At 43.9% G+C, this 25,241-nt stretch overlaps 1 protein-coding gene across 1 annotated transcript; it reads left to right on the top strand.

The window, feature by feature from the left end:
* Nucleotides 1–1,161: 1,161 nt before the first annotated feature.
* map3k14b (mitogen-activated protein kinase kinase kinase 14b) lies at nt 1,162–24,592 on the top strand (the record flags this gene model as incomplete). The annotated part of the gene is made up of 15 exons (XM_084323063.1): nt 1,162–1,219; nt 1,575–1,650; nt 3,138–4,119; nt 4,440–4,574; nt 5,809–5,938; nt 6,803–6,931; nt 9,144–9,248; nt 13,136–13,299; nt 14,739–14,889; nt 17,145–17,444; nt 17,598–17,741; nt 20,128–20,228; nt 21,111–21,231; nt 22,871–22,971; nt 24,266–24,592. 15 exons carry the CDS (start codon nt 1,162–1,164, stop codon nt 24,428–24,430), a joined length of 2,862 nt encoding a protein of 953 aa, XP_084179189.1. The 3' UTR covers nt 24,431–24,592.
* Between the last annotated feature and the right edge of the window lie 649 nt (nt 24,593–25,241).

The following is a 25,241-nucleotide window of genomic DNA, read 5'->3' as shown; positions in this document are numbered from 1 at the left end:
TTACCAAAGTGCAACACCAAGAGGCACACCTAGAGGTCACCTTTAAAGTTAGAATCTGTAATGCCGTCAAATAGCAACCTCTAGGCAAAAGAGCCCCACTTGGTTTTGCACTTTGTTTACATATTTTGTTATGGTCTGATGTGTGGGTTGGAGTCTAGTAACGTATTATACTGTGAATTTCTCCAGACCTCTCTTGGCAGAAGCTTAACTGTGGCCAGCAGTAGAAACCCCTCCCCGATCCCCACTCAACTCCAACCCACATATCAGAAATAATTTAAACAAAGTGCAATACCAAGCAGGGCTCTTTTGCCTAGAGGTCACTGTTTGACGGCATTACATAGTCTACCTTTAACTAGACTCTAGTTCGAGACAAATGTCCTTGGCATTTACATGTTTTGGACATGTAGCATTTTCCATAACTTTTCAAATTCCATGTTATTCCCAGGTTTTCAATGACTGTGGGAACCCCATCTAGCGCCACAGGAATGACCATACCCGGGATGTTCAACTCCAACACACCATTTGTCGAGGTGAAGGGAGGTTCTGGACTGTCGTTTCTGGTCCAGGAGGACGGAAAAGAGAGCCTAGAGGAGACAGACTCGCTGGGCCAAACTGACTCTCCTCATCTGAGCCGTGTGATGGAGCATGGCACCGCCCAGGAGGTGGGTGCTGCGGAGGAAGACAGAACCCACAAGACCCTGTATGTCTCCATCGTTGCACAGGCGAAGGGTAAGATTCATGTACAGACAGTATACGGTGTCAAATACAATGACTCAAGAGCATTGATTGAAAAAGTAGTTCCTAGGAGGATGCAGTGCAGGGAAGAGAAGACTGTAGCAGTATACTGGCTAGAAATACGATGGCTGCTGAGAATGGATTCATGTTGTACAACAGGCCCACCTGAATTTGGCCCTCCAGAAGATTCTCTTGGATCCTCCAAAGGTTTCCAACATTTTAAAATATATCATTCTATTTTGATGTGATTTAAAGTGGTAATCCATAAGATCCTAATTTATGTTTAATTTGGCGACATCTGTTGGTGATGAGTGGTCATTGCTGTTGTGTTTTTGCACTGTAAATGACTTGCTTTCCATCTTGAAAATTCATGCTAAACTATAGTTTTCTATTAATTCCAAACAAACTGCTGTTGCTGCTGGTGACATGAAACCCTGTGTGCCGGATGATTTTGCCAGGAATGTCCTATCAGACACCAAGAGCGGTAAATGTAAAAACGTTCATGAACTGGTTATAGGTAGAATCACTATTGTGTTATATCAGTTGGCGACAGAGTGTTAAATTAGACATTTATTTATATGGAAATATTATAAATGATTTCTTTAATTCTATGTGAGGAGTGGTTTTGACTATGACTTACACCGTGATGACATAAGATCTATGATGCTAACACCTGCTTGTGTCATTTTTAAATAATGTCCAATGGCAGATTTGTGCCCAGCTGGTCGCCTGCTGTCTTTTCATTTGAAACGAGCGAGCAACGTTGCGTGTTTCAAGACAAAGTGGCTAACAGCTAATCAAGAGTCTAACGGTCCAGTCTAACTGGAACTCTATTTCAGGAGAGGGTTCCCAGGAGTTCAGCCTCACAAGCACAGAATCTCCTTACTCCAGATCTCAGCTGCGCAGAAGGCACAGGTAGGCCCATTACCAGAGTTCCATAACCCATATCACCATATGATTAACAGAAGCTAGCTTTAGCTGTAACATTTGGGATCTGACATTAGCTCAAATCTTTGCTAGATAATGTCGGTACTAACACAAAAGAGGATGTGTTAAAGGTCCTGTGTCTTATAAATGGCCTTTTCCAGTGTTTAGCATTGTTTCCTAGCAATGGGGGTTTATATTATTGGGGTCTGTTTCTCTAATTCTCATTTTGACTCATCAGTCTAGTCTCGAGTTCACGAGATCCTCCCTCACTCAACTAAGCCATTCTGATTTTACTGTTTTGCTGACGTGAGTAAGGCACTGGTTGTAGTCACCGCCCACAATCAACAATTCGCTCAACAACAGAGCAAGTGGAATTACTTCCTCAAACGGGTTGACGTGCGCGGGTGCCGACAGACAGCAGAGAACGAGTGAGCGAGAGAGAGGGAGAGAGAGAGATAGCGATAGAGAGAGAGAGAGAGAGGGAGAGAGATAGAGAGGGAGGGAGAGAGAGATAGGGACTGCACGCAGGAGTGTGTAAATGTGTGTGCGCGCGGGGATGGAGCTTCTCCCCCGCAGTCGGGAGCACTCGCATATCACTGTCAAAATATCGTTGCGCACGCTCCCACGCGCACGCCCATATTCCGATCCGTGCAATAATATTCACAGGGGTATATATTGTCATTTGAAACAAGTTACCAATGCATTGTCCCATGGGATTATGCCCCCCCACGGTGAAATTAATTAGTATCCCCCTCCTCTATCTCTCTATCTCTCTCTGTCTGCCAGTCGCAGACTGTGGGTGACTGTCACTCAAAGCGCTTATGGGCGGAGCACAAAATAGCTTGAAATCTTGGAAGTGGAAAAATGTTGCTTTAGAGTACTTGATTAAAAATATAAAACAATGAATTTTTTTGAAAGAAACTTTACAGATGTGTTCCATAGACTCACAGGAATTGTGTAAAGTTGCCCAAATAGTGAAAGGAATAGCAATGCATGTCTCCTTTAAATAGACCACTGCACTTCCGCGTTACATTGAGCTCATGGAGGAGAGAGCGGGGGGAGAAAATGAATGAATGTGGATGAGAGCCTTGACATTAAGTGGTTGTAGCTATGGCTGTGGGGGTGCTGGAAACATGATCCAATAGAGATTTATACACACAAGTCTCCTGAACACGGAGAGACCAGTTCCAAGTGCCGATCGACTTGGGATTGGTATCTCCGTGTTCAGGAGACTCATGCGTATAAAAGTATATTGGATCATGTCTCCAGCACCCCCACAGCCGTAGCTACAACCACTTCATTTCAAGGCTCTCATCCACATTCATTCATTTTCTCCCCCCGCTCTCTCCCCCATGATTTCAGAATACCGGAAGTGTTGCGGTGGTCAATGTTTTACATTGTGGGGTAAATTAGAAGGGCAGAGTGACATCATTAACGGGCGACATCATTACTTAATACACTCCTCTGATCTGCAGGTGTCTCTCCAAGCCAGCTGCACTTACAACAAGTGACACAGAGGATGAGGAAGGTGAAGGCGCCACTCAGATCCCACACTACCGCAGGAAACAGCGGCGAAAATCCCGCACAACAAAACGAAAGAGGGAGGAAGGGGAGGAGCCTCCAATCATCCAGGGCTTATGGGTGCAGGAGATCGATTGGTTGAGATCGATAGAACACGACATGGCGTTGTCCAATGACATCATCATACCTCCACCTCCCCAGTTTACAGACTGGAACACAGACTCTTGCGGAGGCTGCTCGGAGGCGGAGTCTTGTGGACATGGGGGAGTGTCTGTGTCTTGCCACAGCTGTGGAGGTGCGTCTGACTGTGTCTGTATCTGCAGACTACAGGATGTATCGGTGTCAGACGACCGATCTGGACTACTAAGTGGATCAGAATCTTCTAGTCGTGGACACAATAAGGGACCCTCGTCGGACTCTGACTGCAGCCTGGAGCTGGTGGGCGGGTCCGACTCCATCTGCACTCATGAGAGCGAGTCGGACTCGTCGTGCTGCTACGTCACGGGCGAGTCCAACTCTGTGTGCAGCCTGAAGGACGTTTCAGACTGTCTCTCAGGTGTATGCGTGTCGGACAATTTCCTAGTCGAGGGAGGCGTGTTGGACGCAACCTGGGACCTTATGGGTGTGTCTGGCTTTGACCCCTCCCCCTGCCGTGTGGAGACAGATCTCGGATCAGTGTCTAGTGCGGAGGGCGTGTCCGACAGCTCCGGTAGTTTTGCAGGTGTTTCTGAAGGCTGTGAGTCCACTCCTGCGTCTACGTGTGCTCTGACTGGCGGGGTTGTCCCTGATATTGACACGATGCTGGAGGCGCTGAGGGGAAAAGTCACACAGATACCCAGACACTTTGTCTCACTCTTCTTCAAAGACCTGGTGAAACACACACCCGTCGAGAGGGGGCCTGACGTATGTGTCAACGAAGGCATCGTATTTCATAATGTAAGACTAATTCACATTAGCCAATTGTTGTCGGTGTGTGACGTGTATGTGACTTTGTGATGGGCCTACAGCTGGGCTTTCAGTTGAATCAATTCAGGAGGGGGAGTATTCTTTAAAAAAATAAAAAATACATTAAAATTACTTGCTTGAGAAAAGAAATTATGAAGAAATGATGGAATCCTCTATTATTTGTAAGTGAGTTGTAAGTTATATCAAGTATCAACTTATATAATTTGAACTGCACTAGAGCCCAGCATCCTAACCCTGCTATACAGATTTCACACGTTTCATCCTCTGACCCATATTTCTGTGTCTTTTAGCAACTCCAGCCCAACAGGTGTGCATACAGGGAGGGGGAGGACTACTGCATTCTGCACCACATCCAGAACGGATCATACGGGGACGTGTTCTGTGTGCGGGACAAAAGGACCGGGTTCCAGTGTGCAGCCAAGAGGGTGAGCCTTGAGTCACTCGTTGCTTTTAAGATACTATATATACATATATACTGTATATATATATATTGTAGGCCTGTCCCGGACTAAGTATTTGTATAGTCGACTTTGATTGGCCAAAATTTGCCGATTGTTGACTAGTAGTCGACTACCCCCCGAATGCAAAAAAAGAAGTAAAGAATTATACTTAAAAAAAAGAAAAAAAATTATCATTCCATTTGGGCTGTGGGGGGTGCTTAATGTCTGAAGGAGTCGACTGAAGGCTTCTTGTCCTCTGCAAAAGCATGCAATTGGTCCACTAATGGATACATCTTGATATATTTGTCTAGTGTGTTCATTAGACAGGTGAAATCCTCTTTCAGTGCCTCTGTGCCTGTTTTCTTAGGCAGTTAGCCTCGCTGGTATGTGCGCCATTAGCGTTAGCCACACTTCTAGGCCTCTTTGCTTTTGGAAAAAATTTACCAAAAAATAAATAAATATATATATATATATATATATATATATATATATATATATATATATATATATATATATATATATATATATATATATATATATATATATATATATATTATTTCTTTTGCATTCGACTAAGAGGTTGGCAGTCGACTATGGCTCCTTTCAATCGATTAGTCAACTATTCGACTAGTCGAGGTCAGCCCTAATCTACTGTATATATACCACCCAGAGCTTTTGAAATCACACGCTTAAAGGGGAATGACTCGTTCACACATGTTCTTCCTGTGCCCCAGGACAGTTCAGTCAGTTTGTGAACATGCACCGCTCTCTGCTGAAGCTAGAAATCAGAGTGAGAACCCTCCAATTTGAGATGTAACTGGAATGTAAAATCTGGGGCTGCCCCATAAACAATTCATTCAATCTTTATTTCAACTGGAGAATTCATTGAGGGCAAGCCATCATTTGCATGATGTGATGATGTAATACTCAATAAAAACATAAACAATACAATAAATGCTAAATGCAATTGTACAATCAATTAAAACAACTGCTGATTGTGGTGGCATGGTTGGTGATTAAGGATTTAAACCACAGGATAGCTAAGTATAGAGTTTTAGAGTTTGTCGTATGATGTTCCACATGATTAGATAGAAGATGGGATTTCATCCCCACGTTTGGGAAAGCCTGATGTAGAAGAATGTATCCAATTCTTTCAGTTGACGTAGGAAAAGATCCTTGCAATAAATGAAGAGGTGTGTGTCCCCCTCCCCCACTCCAGATCCCCTTGAGTCACTTCAGCAGTGAGGAGTTGAGCTCCTGGAGCTCTCTGAACTCCCCTGGCGTCGTAGAGCTCTTCGGAGCCGTGAGAGAGGGACTCAACATCATGCTCTTCATGGACCTGAAGCCAGGTAAACATGATCTGATGTCAAAAGTGCCAAATAACATGTTTGTGTATATCTTTCACAATGGTACACATGCCTCTTACTGCATCCTGTGTTCCTCAGTCTGGCCACAGCCAAATCCACAAGAAAAGGTATCGTCCATAATATCAGCTGATTAGCGCTTACTTGCTCCATTTGCTGCTAATTAATAGGCCAGTCCGATTAATCAGCTGACCTCTGGTTCAAGTCTAAATCTGGCCATGGAGACTAAATTAGTTTCCCCTCAAGAACTACCATAGAGGTGCCTTAAAGGAACACGCCAACTTTTGGGGAAATTAGCTTATTAGCCATCTACCCTGGAGTTAGACAAGCAGATACATACCTGTTTAAAAAAAACAGGGCTTTTGAGTTTAAATAAAGGTTTGAAATGGGATGATAGGGGACAAGGGATAGTTATTTTTTTTTTTTTTTTTACCCCTAGCCCTAATTCTTACTTACAAATGATGATGTTGATCGGTAGAATCCTAGAATCCCTCCATCTCAGCACAATCCATGCTGTTCCTCATACTAGCTCTGTATAATTTGCCACAAACCGATGCAAAGTCAATGGGGAAGCTCCTGTCTGTACAAGCTGAGGCTCACTGAAAATGATTTTGTGTGAGCCTCAGTCAGTCAGCGTGAGCAGGAGCTCGACCTCATTGACTTTGCATCGGTTTGTGGCTAACAATACGGATTGTGCAGAGAAAGGACTCTACTGATCAACATCATTATTGATAAGTAAGCAAATAGGGTTAGGGTTCCAAAAATCCAAACGATCCCTTTAACAAACCTTCTTCAGGGGAAATAAGAAAACAACAGCCCTGCACTAACCAGGCTTGTCTGAACCTCCAGGATGTCTGGCCCAGCTGCTGAGAGAGAGGGTCAGTCTGCCTGAGGATTTGGCCCTGCATTACCTCCGTCAGATACTGGGGGCGCTAGAGCACCTGCACCATAGACACATCTTGCACCTGGATGTCAAAGGTATTTCAATTCCTCTGCCCATATAGAACCTTTTATTGACCCCTGACCCCGTCGGTAATCCTTCCCTATCACCGTGGAGGATTGGACAGGCAGGGCCCATTCAAAATGGGATGGGATTTCAGGCTATTGTTGGTGCCTGCATAGGGTATATAGATATATGTATTATTTATATTAATATTTATGTCTACAGTTGCTTGTCTGGTTCAGCGTCTTATTCCTTATTACATTGTGGACCATTTTGAAAAGAAGGTTTTTTTTGTCATGCTTTTATGATAAGATAAGATAAGATGTTGTTTTATTAATCCGCTTGGGGGAAATGCAGGTGTCATAGCAGCTCAGGAGAGGGAAGGTACAGGCAGGGTAATAGAAGTGACAATAAAATATAGAAAATAAAAACATCAGATAGAAGGTAAAGAACAAGATAAACTATAAATAAAGGCGAGGGTCTGGTCCGCTGGGCACTGCCACAGGTGGGACATATGTTACTCTATAAATAATAATAATAATAATAATAATAATAATAATAATAATAATAATAATAATAATAATAATAATAATAATAATAATAATAATAATAATAATAATAATAATAATAATAATAATAATAATAATAATAATAATAATAATAATAATAATAATAATAATAATAATAATAATAATAATAATAATAATAATAATAATAATAATAATAATAATAATAATAATAATAATAATAATAATAATAATAATAATAATAATAATAATAACAATAATAATAATAACAATAATAATAATAACAATAACACAATGACAGGTGAAACATATCGTTAGCCTCATAGCATAATTGCCTAAGTAATTTTTTGGCCAAATTGATATTTCTGCCTAACTCTACTCTCCTCACACTGCTGCACCACCCTGGCTTAGTGGCTGTGTCCTCAGCCAATTAGAACCTTGTTATTTTAAGAATCCCTTTCTGCCTAACTCACTCGTGTGACTTGTGCGAAAATTCGTTTTTTTTTCTTTTACGAAAGTCTTGAAAAATGACTTAGGCAATTATGCTATGAGGCTAACGATATGTTACTCTTTCAATAATAATAATAATAATAATAATAATAATAATAATAACAACAACAACACAATGACAGGTGAAACATGTTACTCTATCAATAATAATAATAACACAATGACAGATGAGACGTACTGTATGTATACTCCATAATAATAATAATAATAATAATAATAATAATAATAATAATAATAAAACAATGCGTCAGAGTTCATGCAGGGTTCAGTAAGAGTCCAACAGTTCTCATGTTCTCCAGCCGCTGTTGAATTCTATCCTGCTGACATCATTGTTGGCTATGGTGTCTGAGGTGAGGTGAATATACCAAGATTCCTAAATATAAACAAACAGGCCCCTCCCCTTTGACACTTGAGCTCAACCGTTGACCATCAGACTGACCAATCCATTATGATAAGGTATTTGAGGGGCGGTGAATAAATGCATTAGAAATGTGTGAGGTGTGTAAATCACAGAGAGATCAAATAAAATACATTTTGGAGATGTTGCACACCCTCTAGTGGCAGAAGATGAGAAGTACCGCCAGCCATGTACACAAATGAGACACAGTGAGACTCCTAATATAGTGAATGAATGAATGAATGAATGAAAACTTTATTTAACAGATTGCAGAATGGGTACAATACAGTACGGCTCAATACACACAATTGTTAAGGGGATGCAGACCTGAGAAAGACGTTTGTCTTGTTTCCATCAGGGTCCCCCATTTTCAATTCATATAGACATTTATGACATACACAACATACATGACATTTATGGCATAGGGACATATAGGTATTTAGTACTGATACATTTGTGACATAAACGGTATTCAAATATACAGTACTGTAGTCTGTTACCCCTAGATCCTGACAGAGTATATACATATGATGGGGAGGGGACTGTACATTAGGAGGGGGTGGGTGGGTGGGAGAGAGATATACATACGGCGGGGAGGGAATATATACATGCAGTGGGGAGGAGACTGTCTATTAGGAGGTGGTGGGGGTTTTGGGCATTTACGGTGGCCAGTTTCGAATTGCAGCCTCCCGTAGGTGCTCTTTAAGAGTCGCTATTAACTCCTTAATTTCTCAACCATTTCATATCAAATACCAATCAAATAGCATTCTCTCTCTCTCTCTCTGAAGCCTGTGTCTGTTGATCTTATTCCAGTTGACAATGTTCTCCTCTCCGCGGACGGCAGGGACACTTTCCTTTGCGATTTTGGTCTCTCTGAGACATTGGACCATAATGGACAGAGCACCAAGGCTTTCAGGGGTGAGTTCTACTGTCTCGTCGCTCCTTTTCATTGTGTATCTACTGTGTAATTAGACAATGGCACTGACTCTGTTGTTTGATCACAGTTTGAGAAAAACACATAATCGCAAAGAAAAAGTCTCCCAGGTTTCCTCTTTCCATATAACTCATAACTGACCATATATATATATCTGTATATTATATAACTCATAATAGACCATATATATATGTATATTGTATAACTCATAATAGACCATATTTATGGAAACAAGGGAGATGTCATTTAGAGAGATGCTGATCTTTGACGTCCCAGAGGAACAAGATGATAGGGGACAGCTGTGTGATTTTATATGCTTTTTTTTTTTATGTACACTCGACATGACTGTAAATGAGGGAAACCTCTGTTGCCTTTTGAGTTTAAATAAAGGTTTGAAATGGGATGATAGGGGACATTAAAGGGATAGTTCTTATTTTTTTTTACCCCTAGCCCTAATTCTTACTTACCAATGATGATGTTGATCGGTAGAATCCTTTCTCAGCACAATCCATGCTGTTCCTCATACTAGCTCTGTATAATTTGCCACAAACTGATGCAAAGTCAATGGGGTCAAGCTCCTGTCTGTACAAGCTGAGGCTCACTGAAAATTATTTTGTGTGTGCCTCAGTCAGTCAGCGTGAGCAGGAGCTCGACCTCATTGACTTTGCATTGGTTTGTGGCTAACAATATGGATTGTGCAGAGAAAGGACTCTACTGATCAACATCATTATTGGTAAGTAAGAATTAGGACCATGGTTTCTTAACTATCCCCTTAATTAACCTCTACCTGGGCGGCTACGTGGCGTAGTGGGCAAGGCGCTCGCCACGAATGCAGAGACGCTGGGCTCGCCTGTTCGAGCCCAGCGCTCCACATTGCTTTCAGTTTAGCTGGTCGTTCATACTAATACACATTGGCCGTATTAGGGGGTGGGAAACTGATGGGTGGGGATCGGGCGTTGTGGACAGCGACTCCTACAGGTCGGTTGGTGCGCCTGCGCAGTAGAATCAGGAAGTGTCGGGGGCAGCGTGAGCCTCCCACGCGTTACTCCTCGCCACTGAGAGATCGAGCTGCGCAGGTGAAAAGATGCGACTGCTGTTACCTCAAGTACCGGAGGGGACTTGTGCTATGTATGACTTAGTCCACATTGCAGCCGGCTTGTGGGAGGCAAGAAACAGCGTTCGTGACAGGGGAGGGTTGAATTGGATGATACGAAATTGGGATGGGAGAAAATGTAGAAAAAGTGGATAAAAAAAAAATTAACCTCTACCTTCTATTAGAGTTTAAAGCACGGCTGGGTAGTGTAGAGGTCTAAGCACTGGTGGTAGTGTAGAGGTCTAAGCACTGGTGGTAGTGTAGAGGTCTAAACACTGGTGGTAGTGTAGAGGTCTAAACACTGGTGGTAGTGTAGAGGTCTAAACACTGGTGGTAGTGTAGAGGTCTAAACACTGGTGGTGGTAGTAGAGGTCTAAACACTGGTGGTAGTAGAGGTCTAAGCACTGGTGGTAGTGTAGAGGTCTAAGCACTGGTGGTAGTGTAGAGGTCTAAACACTGGTGGTAGTAGAGGTCTAAGCACTGGTGGTAGTGTAGAGGTCTAAGCACTGGTGGTAGTGTAGAGGTCTAAACACTGGTGGTAGTGTAGAGGTCTAAGCACTGGTGGTAGTGTAGAGGTCTAAGCACTGGTGGTAGTGTAGAGGCCTAAACACTGGTGGTAGTGTAGAGGTCTAAGCACTGGTGGTAGTGTAGAGGCCTAAACAATGGTGGTAGTGTAGAGGTCTAAACACTGGTGGTAGTGTAGAGGTCTAAACACTGGTGGTAGTGTAGAGGTCTAAACACTGGTGGTAGTGTAGAGGTCTAAGCACTGGTGGTAGTGTAGAGGTCTAAGCACTGGTGTGGCTGGTTAGTGTAGAGGTCTAAACACTGGTGGTAGTGTAGAGGTCTAAGCACTGGTGGTAGTGTAGAGGTCTAAACACTGGTGGTAGTGTAGAGGTCTAAGCACTGGTGGTAGTGTAGAGGTCTAAGCACTGGTGGTAGTGTAGAGGTCTAAGCACTGGTGGTAGTATAGAGTCTACACACTGGTGGTAGTGTAGAGGTCTAAGCACTGGTGGTAGTGTAGAGGTCTAAACACTGGTGGTAGTGTAGAGGTCTAAACACTGGTGGTAGTGTAGAGGTCTAAATACTGGTGGTAGTGTAGAGGTCTAAACACTGGTGGTAGTGTAGAGGTCTAAGCACTGGTGGTAGTGTAGAGGTCTAAACACTGGTGGTAGTGTAGAGGTCTAAGCACTTGTGCGGCTGGGTAGTGTAGAGGTCTAAACACTGGTGGTAGTGTAGAGGTCTAAGCACTGGTGGTAGTGTAGAGGTCTAAACACTGGTGGTAGTGTAGAGGTCTAAGCACTGGTGGTAGTGTAGAGGTCTAAGCACTGGTGGTAGTATAGAGTCTAAACACTGGTGGTAGTGTAGAGGTCTAAGCACTGGTGGTAGTGTAGAGGTCTAAACACTGGTGGTAGTGTAGAGGTCTAAACACTGGTGGTAGTGTAGAGGTCTAAATACTGGTGGTAGTGTAGAGGTCTAAACACTGGTGGTAGTGTAGAGGTCTAAGCACTGGTGGTAGTGTAGAGGTCTAAACACTGGTGGTAGTGTAGAGGTCTAAGCACTTGTGCGGCTGGGTAGTGTAGAGGTCTAAACACTGGTGGTAGTGTAGAGGTCTAAGCACTGGTGGTAGTGTAGAGGTCTAAACACTGGTGGTAGTGTAGAGGTCTAAGCACTGGTGGTAGTGTAGAGGTCTAAACACTGGTGGTAGTGTAGAGGTCTAAACACTGGTGGTAGTGTAGATGTCTAAATACTGGTGGTAGTGTAGAGGTCTAAACACTGGTGGTAGTGTAGAGGTCTAAGCACTGGTGGTAGTGTAGAGGTCTAAACACTGGTGGTAGTGTAGAGGTCTAAGCACTTGTGTGGCTGGGTAGTGTAGAGGTCTAAACACTGGTGGTAGTGTAGAGGTCTAAGCACTGGTGGTAGTGTAGAGGTCTAAGCACTGGTGGTAGTGTAGAGGTCTAAGCACTGGTGGTAGTGTAGAGGTCTAAACACTGGTGGTAGTGTAGAGGTCTAAACACTGGTGGTAGTGTAGATGTCTAAGCACTGGTGGTAGTGTAAAGGTCTAAACACTGGTGGTAGTGTAGAGGTCTAAACACTGGTGGTAGTGTAGAGGTTTAAGCACTGGTGGTAGTGTAGAGGTCTAAACACTGGTGGTAGTGTAGAGGTCTAAGCACTGGTGGTAGTGTAGAGGTCTAAACACTGGTGGTAGTGTAGAGGTCTAAACACTGGTGGTAGTGTAGAGGTCTAAGCACTCGCCTACCACCAGGTATTTTAGCCCACAGGTTAAATTACCGGTGTCTGCGGTACCTCCAGCTTGGTCAGTCGTCCCTATGAAACAATTGGCAGTGTTCACTGGTGGGAAGCCGGTGAAGTACGAGTCCTGGTCGTTGCAGTAGCGACTCCTACTGGTCTGTTCAGCAGGGAGGGGATCTGGGGGAGATAGTGTGAACCTCTGTGCGCATTACGTTCTCCCAGTGAAACGCCCACCTGTCGGGTGAAAAGAAGCAGCTGGCGACTCCACATGTATCAGAGGAGGCATGTGGTAGTCTACACCCTCCCCAGACAGACAGTAGGGTAGTCTACACCCTCCCCAGACAGACAGTAGGGTAGTCTACTACACCCTCCCCAGACCGACAGTTGGGGTAGTGCAACGACCAGGAAGGGAATTGGCATAACAACTAAATTTGGAGACGGGAGAAAGAGTTTCATGTGAAATGGAGGAGAGAGAAGGGGGGCTGCGGTTGTGTGACAACCGAGTGACAGTCTGTTGTCTCTCCCCAGGGTCCGGCTTCCCCGGCACAGAGACTCACATGGCACCCGAGGTGGCACGGGGGGACCAGCGCTGCTCCAAGGCCGACGTCTGGAGCAGCTGCTGCATGCTACTGCACATGCTCAATGGCTGCCACCCCTGGATACGCTACTACTCCCACCCACTGTGCCTCAAGGTCAGAGTCCCCGCCGCCGTCCTTACAGGGAGGTTGTTATTGTCCATTGTTCTGATCTGTAATTTATTTAACTTTAACCAATGTTGGCCATGTGCGTTGAGTCAAGCTGTGTTATCTCACTGGGGGGGATTTAGCCACAGCCAGGTACACTCCTAAAAAACACCCAACTCGTGGAACTTCCTTCAACACACTTTTTTTTTTTTATCCACTTTTTTCTCCCATTTTCTATATTTTCTCCCATCCCAATTTCGTATAATCCAATTCAACCCTCCCCTGTCACGAACGCTGTTTCTTGCCTCCCACAAGCCGGCTGCAATGTGGACTAAGTCATACATAGCACAAGTCCCCTCCGGTACTTGAGGTAACAGCAGTCGCATCTTTTCACCTGCGCAGCTCGATCTCTCAGTGGCGAGGAGTAACGCGTGGGAGGCTCACGCTGCCCCCGACACTTCCTGATTCTACTGCGCAGGCGCACCAACCGACCTGTAGGAGTCGCTGTCCACAACGCCCGATCCCCACCCATCAGTTTCCCACCCCCTAATACGGCCAATGTGTATTAGTATGAACGACCAGCTAAACTGAAAGCAATGTGGAGCGCTGGGATCGAACAGGCGATCCCAGCGTCTCTGCATTCGTGGCGAGCGCCTTGCCCACTACGCCACGTAGCCGCCCCTTCAACACACTTTAAAGGTGCTATAGATAGAAATTGTCATAGTAATTTGTAATAATACATCCATGGTTGAATAAATCTGATGATGAGATTTGATGATGACAACACAAACTAAACACGTAACTAAACAGGTGTGTTGAAAAACAACACTATTTAAAACCTGGTTGTGTAATTTTTTAACACATCTGTTGAATTAAGGACAACACATGCTGTTTTATTTCATCACACCGGCTTTGAGTGTATAAAAACACATTCATCGTATAAAACACCATCACATAATACAACTTTTATAACTTTCATATCTTGTCATAATTCCAAATACAGATCAAACAGACATTACAAACATTACAAATCTAATCAACAATTTTGCTTAATTTCTTTTTTAATTGTTACGTTTTGGTCAACAAAGACCTTCATCATCAGATATGCATTTATATTTGTATCCAAAGCGCTTTACAACTTATGCCTCACATTCACTCACTCACTCACTCACACACACACACACACTCTCTCACACACACACACCGATGGTGGAGGCGATCATGCAAGGTGCCAACCTGTCCATCAGGAGGCGGGATCAAACCTTCAGATTACCAGACGACCTGAGCCACCCCCTGAGCCAGCACCTGTTAATCACTATGGACAAACTATAATATCTATTCTCACAGTACTTCTCACCAGGCAACACTAAGAGTACTAATATGTACAGGACCATATGTGTCCGGTGTACCTGATTCCCATGCGTTTCTTGTCGTTCTGTTTGGTGCAGATTGTTAATGAGCCACCGCCGCTGTGGGAGGTGCCGTCCAGCTGTAACCATTTCACCGCAGAGGTCTTCAGGTCGGGTCTCCAGAAGGACCCCAGCAGGCGAGCATCAGCCAGGGAGCTCAGGAGGAGGACCACCAAGGCCCTCCGAGCAGGTGGTACCCTATGGTTGTGGCTGTGTTGGTAGCAGTGTGGTACTCTATGGGTGTGTGTTGGTAGCAGTGTGGTACACTATGTTTGTGGCTGTGTTGGTAGCAGTGTGGTACTCTATGGGTGTGTGTTGGTAGCAGTGTGGTACACTATGGTTGTGGCTGTGTTGGTAGCAGTGTGGTACTCTATGGTTGTGTGTTGGTAGCAGTGTGGTACACTATGGTTGTGGCTGTGTTGGTAGCGGTGTGGTACACTATGGTTGTGTGTTGGTAGCAGTGTGGTACACTATGGTTGTGTGTTGGTAGCAGTGTGGTACTCTATGGGTGTGTGTTGGTAGCAGTGTGGTACACTATGGTTGTGTGTTGGTAGCAGTGTGGTACACTATGGTTGTGTGTTGGTAGCAGTGTGGTACTCTATGGTTGTGGCTGTGTTGATAGCAGTGTGGTACTTTATGGTTGTGTGTTGGTAGCAGTGTGGTACTCTATGGTTGTGGCTGTGTTGGTAGCAGTGTGGTACTCTATGGGTGTGTGTTGGTAGCAGTGTGGTACTCTATGGTTGTGGCTGTGTTGGTAGCAGTGTGGTACTCTATGGTTGTGTGTTGGTAGCAGTGTGGTACTCTATGGTTGTGTGTTGGTAGCAGTGTGGTACTCTATGGTTACTGTTGGTAGCAGTGTGGTACACTATGGTTGTATGTTGGTAGCAGTGTGGTACACTATGGTTGTGGCTGTGTTGGTAGCAGTGTGGTACTTTATGGTTGTATGTTGGTAGCAGTGTGGTACTCTATGGTTGTGGCTGTGTTGGTAGCAGTGTGGTACTCTATGGTTGTGTGTTGGTAGCAGTGTGGTACTCTATGGTTGTGTGTTGGTAGCAGTGTGGTACTCTATGGTTACTGTTGGTAGCAGTGTGGTACACTATGGTTGTGGCTGTGTTGATAGCAGTGTGGTACTTTATGGTTGTATGTTGGTAGCAGTGTGGTACTCTATGGTTGTGGCTGTGTTGGTAGCAGTGTGGTACTCTATGGTTGTGTGTTGGTAGCAGTGTGGTACTCTATGGTTGTGTGTTGGTAGCAGTGTGGTACTCTATGGTTGTGTGTTGGTAGCAGTGTGGTACACTATGGTTGTGTGTTGGTAGCAGTGTGGTACTCTATGGTTGTGTGTTGGTAGCAGTGTGGTACACTATGGTTGTGTGTTGGTAGCAGTGTGGTACACTATGGTTGTGTGTTGGTAGCAGTGTGGTACTCTATGGTTGTGGCTGTGTTGGTAGCAGTGTGGTACTCTATGGGTGTGTGTTGGTAGCAGTGTGGTACTCTATGGTTGTGGCTGTGTTGGTAGCAGTGTGGTACTCTATGGTTGTGTGTTGGTAGCAGTGTGGTACTCTATGGTTGTGTGTTGGTAGCAGTGTGGTACTCTATGGTTACTGTTGGTAGCAGTGTGGTACACTATGGTTGTATGTTGGTAGCAGTGTGGTACACTATGGTTGTGGCTGTGTTGGTAGCAGTGTGGTACTTTATGGTTGTATGTTGGTAGCAGTGTGGTACTCTATGGTTGTGGCTGTGTTGGTAGCAGTGTGGTACTCTATGGTTGTGTGTTGGTAGCAGTGTGGTACTCTATGGTTGTGTGTTGGTAGCAGTGTGGTACTCTATGGTTACTGTTGGTAGCAGTGTGGTACACTATGGTTGTGGCTGTGTTGATAGCAGTGTGGTACTTTATGGTTGTATGTTGGTAGCAGTGTGGTACTCTATGGTTGTGGCTGTGTTGGTAGCAGTGTGGTACTCTATGGTTGTGTGTTGGTAGCAGTGTGGTACTCTATGGTTGTGTGTTGGTAGCAGTGTGGTACTCTATGGTTGTGTGTTGGTAGCAGTGTGGTACTCTATGGTTGTGTGTTGGTAGCAGTGTGGTACTCTATGGTAATGGTTGTGTGTTGGTAGCAGTGTGGTACTCTATGGTTGTGTGTTGGTAGCAGTGTGGTACTCTATGGTTGTGTGTTGGTAGCAGTGTGGTATACAGGGCCATTAGGACATGGCTTCAAACTGTACCAACATGCCCTGGAATTCTATTGAATTTAAAGTAAAAAATTGTCAATTGAAAAGCACTTATATCAGCGATGACAGCTGATATACAGTACATATGACAGCTGATATACAGTACATACGACATATGATATACAGTACTACATATGACATATGATATACAGTACATATGACAGATGACTTGTTTTTTGTATTGTACTGACAGTGACAATATCTTCTCACTCCACACAGTTGGAGGCCTCAGTCGCAGCTCCATCAGAGGTGCCTGTGAGGAGGCGGGTTGTGACGAGAACCCCTCGACCCAAGCGGCCGCCAAGTCGACACCCACAATGCACTGGGTGAGCCCTTGGAGAAGGAGGGCGGCCGACGAGGACAGCAGCGACCGGGAGGAGGAAGAGGAGGGGGTCAGCGACCGGGAGGAGGAAGAGGAGGGGGTCTCGGACCTGGATTCTGAAGATGAGACGGGTTCTCTGTCTAAGCCCAAGTCTCTCCACGACGACTACGTTCCTGAGGACAATGACTGGGAAACGGGCTCAGATTCCGAGGTGGATATATATCTGGGAGAGGAGGAGTGTTCCCGGGAAAAGACAGCGTGGCAGAGGAATGACTGTGACTATGAGGGGGACTGGGAGGAGGAGGAGGAGGAGGAGGAGGAGGAGGAGGAGGAGGAGGAGGAGGAGGAGGAGGAGGAGGAGGAGGAGGACGACTCATCCTTGTCCGTCGGGTACCTCCATGCGCTCCAAGTCCACTTCCCTGTGCTGCAGAAAGGCCAGCAGACAACTCACCATTCCTGGGGGTCAGAGGTGGAATTGGAATACCTCAGAGATGGTGAGATACAGAAACTCTTCTGGGGGGACATACCCAAGGGGGCCTCAGAGAGCTACCAGGGGGATAGCTAAATTTAAATTAAGGATGAAAATATTTTTATATTTTAATTTGAATACATAAAAAGATAAAGAATATTCCAGTCACAATACAAGTAATTATTGTATTAAATAGGATAATATTTAATGTTGTTTACAGAGAACTCATTCATTCACAATATATTTTTTTCTTAGATGCGAAGCACCTCTATAACCAGAAATGTCACTCACTCGCTCGCTCACACATTCATTCATTCATAGTTCATTCATTCAATCAGTAACTCAGTAATTAATTAGCCACTCTGTCCCTAGTGGAGGTTCACAGGCATTGCACTTTGTGTAAGACGAGTTAGCATCGCATCTATGACAGCGTGTCCTTGTTTCCCCTTGAAATACAGTAGAGTGGGGGAGGGTATAATAATGTCTCTAGTGCTAATTTTGGAGCAGTGGATTATTTTGTTGGACACGTAGAGAACCACTGCTCTAGTCTAAAGGACAGTCTGGGACACACCTTTCTAATGGGCCATTCTCCTATGGATTCATATTAAAAATGCATTAAAATGCTCTGATACCAGATAACCATTAAAGATATAGTTCTGATTTACATAACCATATTTCTATTTCTTACTTACCAGCGATGTTGTCAATTTGGTAGAGTCCTTTTACAGCACAATCCATGCTGTTCCTCATACTAGTCCAACTAGTTAGCCTCAAACAAATCCTTTCTCAGCACAAGCTAGTTATCCACAAATGAATGCAAAGTCAATGGGGTCAAACTCCTGTCTGTACAAACTGACTGAGGCTCACTTTACTCCACAGAGAACACAATGTAGATTTCAGTCAGCTTGTACAGACAGGAGCTTGACGCCATTGACTTTGCATTCATTTGTGGATAACTAGCTTGTGCTGAGAAAGGATTCTAACAATCAACATCATATTGGTAGGTAAGGCTAGGGTTCCAAATATCAGAACTGTCCCTTTAAAATACTTTGTGTGCCATTGAGCACTAGCACTAGCCTTGCTAACAAATGCTAAGAGGAGGCTTGTGCCAATTCCTCAGAGATCAAATCACACATATCTTCTGATTTTCATAAAGGGGACATGGTTGGTAATCAATAGCATTGGTTTCTAAGAATCCTGAATGCTCCTCTAAACTGAATAAAGGGTTGTGAAACTGAAACTCCTCCAGCCCCTGAAGCCAGCGGGTGGAAAAGATAGTTCCATGTTCCGGACACAAAAGATATCTGAGGAAACTATGATTTGATTGTGGAGGGGAGTCCCTTGACTTTAATGCCACCCGTTTCAAGAATTCACATGTGTGTTATTCTTGTGGGCCCGAGGGCAGTTTAATCAATATGCTGTGAACTTTCACCTACAACAGGAATGGTTGTGGAGTGGAATGAAATAGTTTGTCATTTGCACCATTTTGCCCTGACTCAGCCGTCATGCTGAAATGCCACCATTTGTAGCACTGTTACACATGTATATCAATCAATCAATCATACATTTTCAAGTTCAAGTTTGTTTATTACTGTAGTTGTCACAATAAAATACATGTACTTTACTGTGAAATGCTTGGTTCTGTATGAGCCCCTGAGAGTGTGCTTCATACAGTAATAAAGTAAGTAAAAGAGGAATATACAATATACAATCTAAAGTACAGCCTAAGTACAATCTAAGTACAGTGAGTAAAAATGTGTAAACAGTGAGGTACAAATGCAGACAATGAGGTACAAAACTTTAAGGTAAGGTGCCATTTTCATTTTCATACATACATCTCCATTTTCATACATATAAATGGGTCCATAGTTCTCAAATGGGGATAGTTCTCAAAATTCCATATGGTCACACTGGAGACCTTGGGATTCTGTTAGAGCAGGGAAGGGCTTTGATTGGCTGGTGCAGCTGCCCTGATGTGATGCTGCAGAGGTGGCTTTTTATTGGAGTTTTTTTTTCTCCAATGCCCCTCCCCCCACTCTCCTAACGTTACCATGTTAAAGGGGAATGCCACCCATTTTAAGAGTTCAGTTATCAGCCGAGTCAGTATTTGGCAACATACACCACCCTCCCCTAAAGCTGGAACAATCAAATTTGTTGTCACCTGGATGTAATATCTGGGACTGCTCCATAGACAACGAATTACTTTGTGGCCCATAGCATGTTTATAGGAGCTCTTACACCTAAATTAGGTTGTAACGTCTGGTACAAAGCTGTGTGCAATTCTAGAAAATAAGCCTTGTTTGGGTACGAGAATTCAACTCAACGCTCCCTTTTAATAATTAATATAGTAGTGTATGGTCTAAATGTAGTCTGGATCCAGTAGGACTTTCCCATCTGTTCTGTCTCACTAGGTGTAGCAATACCAAGCATGGTCCACAGCCTCTCACCAGAGCCAAGAGACCACCCTCCCTCCTGTTTGAGCTGCTCAGATGAGATAGATGCATCAGACAAGGTTTGTATGAATGCACTCAAACACACACACTCAAACACACACACTTGAATGATTTATTTATGGCCATTGGCCACATAACAAACATTACAACAAACAGGCGAGAGACATTGTCAATGCAGAAAGATATTCAGAGACTTTTCAGTTGCGTAAGTACTCAATCAAGTCGGTGCATGTTGGTATGGACACACGCACGCACGTGCACACACACACACACACACACACACACACACACACACACACACACACACACACACACACACACACATTTTAGATGCTTTATTTATGTCCACATAAATACAGAGTACATTAAGGACATAAACACTAACAGTGCAATTAGCTCATTGGGAGTTATTCAATTACGTTTGTGACTGTGAAGCATTCATCGTACACATACAATATTGACACAGATGACATTTCAAAAACAGATACAATAGCATTTCCGTAAAACTATATCTACTCTATGGGTACAAAAAGCAACGCCGTCTCCAAATAGACCGGCTACCAATAATAGCAGATATAGAGCAATACCTTGCTAACTGTTTAGCCTTTCTCTTGGAGATGTGGGCCATCTGAAGGCCCCTAACCACCAGCTTGTGAACTTGACCCAGGCTGCCAAAAATGAAAACTAAAAGTTGACACTTGTAGCCTAGTTGTGAGATGTTCAGCTTGAGCTGCACACACACACACACACACACACACACACACACACACACACACACACACACACACACACACGGATTGTTCTATATTTACCATACTGCCACAGAAGCTGCTTTTAGAAAGGGACTAAAACATTACGGGATGTATTTATTTATTTATTTATTATTCCAAGTTATGGAAAAGCATCCCATCAAGAGGAATGTTTCTTTTCCATTCAACCAGGACTCTGACCGCTGGTCTGACGACCTCAGCTCCGGAGTCTTCTCCTCCTACAACAGCCAGACAGATGGACACCTGGAGTGGCTGGTCTCCGCCTATCAGCCGTCCTCGTACTGCTTCGAAGGTAAGAAGAATGCAGGAATCTAGACTTAACACGGAGACAGAATGTGGCCACCTCCCCTGTGGAATGGTTTGCCTGAGGAAATGAGTCTGGCTGGAAAAAAAAGTCTTATTTCTGTAAACTTTCAGAAATTAGGTTTTAAATGTACTTTTTTATGCATTTGATTTATTCATCTTTTTTTTTCTTTTTTTTTAAACAATCAGTTACACCTTGTAAACTATGTTTTAGAAAAATGCTGTATAAATAAACCCACACTACAGTAGGTCGCTGCCTATTGGTCAGTAACATACTGACATGACATACTGCTCTCCAAGCTTAAGGCCTTGGGTATGTCTGAGACAGTGGTCAGATGGTTCTCTTCCTACCTTGCTGATAGGGTGCAGCGGGTTGAGGTCAGTGGCACTATGTCAGAGGCCAAGCCCATTGTATGTGGGGTCCCACAAGGAAGCGTGCTAGGACCTCTCCTTTTTTTTACTGTACATAAATGACATGTCAGCAGCATGCTCATGTAACTTGTTTTTATTTGCAGACGACTCAGCCCTGCTAGTCTCACACAAGGATCAGAACACACTAGAACAGATGCTAGGTGAAGAAATTGCAGGGGTCAGCAGGTGGCTTTCGGACAACAGGCTTTCTCTTCACCTAGGTAAAACAGAGGCAGTACTATTAGCCTCCAAGCCCAAGCTCAGGAAAGCACGGGAGTTTAATATCCAGCTAGGAGCTGTAACCCTAAAACAGCAAAAAAAAGCGAAGTATCTAGGCTGTATGATAGACGGGAGCCTAGATGGGGAGGCTATGGCCTCCCAAGTACTGGGCAAAGTCAACGCCCGCACCAGGTACCTAGCTAGGAAAGCCAACCTCCTTGGCAGAGATAGCCTCAGGCTATTAGCAAATAGCCTAGTACTCTGCCACTTTGACTATGGTAGCGTATCGTGGTTCGAGGGCCTGTCAGTGAACATAAAAAAGAAGCTTCAGGTTTCCCAAAATAAGCTAGTAAGGGTGGTAATGGGTCTTGGCCCTCGCACCCACATAGGGAGGAGCCACTTCCAGGAGCTAAACTGGCTTCCTATAGAGGCCAGAGTTACCCAGCTCAGACTGAACATAGTGCACAATATTATAAACCAAAGGTCCCCTAGATACCTCCAAAACTACTTCACCCCGGTCAACGAATCCCACAACCACAGAACTAGAGCAAGCATAGCAAACCTGAAGCCTGCTTCTTTCCGATCGAAACTGGGCCAATGCTCCCTTACTTTCTCTGGAGCCCAGGATTGGAACAAGCTGCCTCTCCCCATCAAGCAGAGCTTGAGCCTCCACAGCTTCAAGAGAAGCGTCAGGAAGTGGCTCATGGACAGAATAGAAGAATAGCCCCCTATAGTTTGAATGGGTTTCCAATCAGTTTTTAGTTATTGTGGGGTATACAATTTTAGCGATAGGTTAGTCTTATAATGTTTTAAATGTATGAGTGTTGTGTTATTGTCGTGTATTTTGTTGTGGCCTAACAGCCCTGGGACCATGACGGAAATAAGGGTTTTACTCTTTCTCATGTTATCCTTTGGATCCTTGTTGTGTGTTTTTTAATCCATCAATAAAATAAAATAAAATCAAATCAAACATGGTCTTGTGCTTTCTGCTGCTCCAGGTGTTGACATCTGGATTGAGAAGATCCACGGTGAGAGTCTGAGGATCCGTGAGCGGCGGCAGGTCAAAGTGGGTCATGTGGCCATAGGGATCAGTGAGCAGGTGAGATCTGACCGGCGGAGCTTTTAGTACCTTTAAAAAAAATCAATTACATTTAAGTATATTTTCTAAAAGTATACTTTTTATATATTCAGAAATTCTATATGGGTAGAAATGAACTTTTAACACACAAAGAAAGCTTCCCAGAGATGGGCCCATAATTTCCCAGGAAATAACTCATTCAACATGAAAAGAAGCGTTAACTAATCGACTAACAAAGTCTCGGTTGACTGAGATCAAACTCACCGGTTACGCGATGAATTGACTGAGAGCGGACCGCCACTCCGCTGAATATAGTATCCCCTCAACTATACCAGTGCTGTTCAGCTCCTGCTCAGTAAAACCCAGGTGATTAGAGAGCAGGCCTGGTGCAGGAAAGACATTTAGGCATTTTTGGCACAAACACAGTCGGACAATATTGCTGCTATTTCCATTCAAATTCTGGCTAGCGATTTTGCACCGGCCTGGTAGGGGAAACGGCAGCCGCGGACTAGCAGGCTAAACGGTTCTATTCCTGTTTTCAGTTTCTGTTCCCTCCCATTGCCTGGGGCAAGTACGTAGCAGCAGTATCACTGAAGAGAATGTGGTTTCAAAATGGGTTGAAATACTATACTCTCATGCTTGTGTCGAAACATTGCTTGAGTTCATGTCATGTCTGAGACCTGATAGAGGCATCTGAGGCTGACAGTGACACACTGTCTATTTGTCACATAAAGTGATATCATGGCATGTGTTGTATGTGTAGGGCTTCCTTTTCTCTATTGTCTGGTGTTAAAGGTACATGTTAGCCTACTCACATCCCTTCAAATGACAGTGTAAATGTAAATATCCAAGAATGTTGTAGCCTCATAAATAATAATAGTAATAACACCAACAACAAAAACTGCCTGTACTGTACACGACTACCCTAGTGTTGTACTCCTGTCAGTTACATCCCCAAGGGGGATTCGTTCGCAGTGCTCCCTGCTGTTCAGTTTCAGTATGTTGTTGTGTTTTATCTTCTGTGTAAGAAGCTGTGTTAAGCTTTAACCTCTCTTGCAGCAGGGAGCATCCCTATGAGTAGAACCACAACACCAAGACTTAACTGTATTGCCATTGCCATTTATTTTGCTATTACAAAACATGGTTAAACTAACAACGTGAGTGATTCCTGACAGAATCTATTTACACTAACATGACTCTGTGCACTTATCCTGACCTAGGATGTGCGTGTTTACTACTCTCACTCTATGTCGTGCCTCTTCACCATCTCTTGCCTGACTCGATGACTGACTGAATTGTTCCATCTGCCATTCAGATCTCAGCCAAAGCCTTCAGTCTGGAGACTCTGGACAGAAAGACGGTGTCCTTCCAGCTGGAGATCCAGGAGTCTGGCCTGTGGCTCCGGTGTGTCCCGGCCCCCGATGGATGCCAGCGCTGGAGCTGGAGGATCAAGGATGGAAAGCTGGAACTTCGGGAATGACTTGAGACAAACATTAGAGACACTTTTTTGTTACTTGCACTAATTTAGCCGTTGGGGGGGGGTCCTTCTGTTATTTTCCTATACAAAGTTGTTGTCAGAGAGATGCCGACATTGTTGGTTCTGAGGATGCTGTAATATTGAGATGTTTGAATTCCATTAATAAATGTTGGGTTGCCGATGCTTTTGGTATTCGTACATACATTTTTCTTACTTTTCACTGAAATAGGCTACATACCATTACCATTGGCTGCTACAGTAGATATGCACTGCAACAGTGTTTCCCTGGGGGAAAATGGCAGAAGTTGTCGGTCCAAGGAATCTGTCTAATAGTGTAGACTACGTCCCAAAGTCCCTCTCAACAAATCAGTCCCCTACCTCCTTTCCTCGCTCAGTGGAAACAGCGCCTACTGCCATTGCCTACTATCCCAGTGGAAATGAAGGAAGACATTATACCAGTGTTGGGGAGGAGCTTCACTACATGTAATTAAACTAGTATTTTATTACATCTTGGTAGCTTGCAGGTAGTTCAACTCATTTCAAATTTGCAAAGTTATTGTAGTTGTTTTTAATGTCTTTCTATTTTGAAGTGTAGTTTGTGAAGTTATTGTAGTTGCAAAGATAAAGACATAGTTTGTAGTTTAAGTGTAGTTAACTACTTAAACTACAAACTATGTCTTTGTCTTTTAAATAAAGGAACACGGACTTTGAGAGACTGCTCGTGTCATAAAGGATTCTGCTCTTACCATCAAGCTGACAGATCCATGTTTATACCATTGTTCTGATCAAGTTGTTAAATTGTCTAAAGAAGTGA

The sequence above is a fragment of the Notolepis coatsorum genome (genome assembly GCF_963971535.1).
Source record: "Notolepis coatsorum genome assembly, chromosome: 10".
NCBI lineage: Eukaryota > Metazoa > Chordata > Actinopteri > Aulopiformes > Paralepididae > Notolepis > Notolepis coatsorum.
This window is presented reverse-complemented; position numbering and strand designations above follow the sequence as displayed.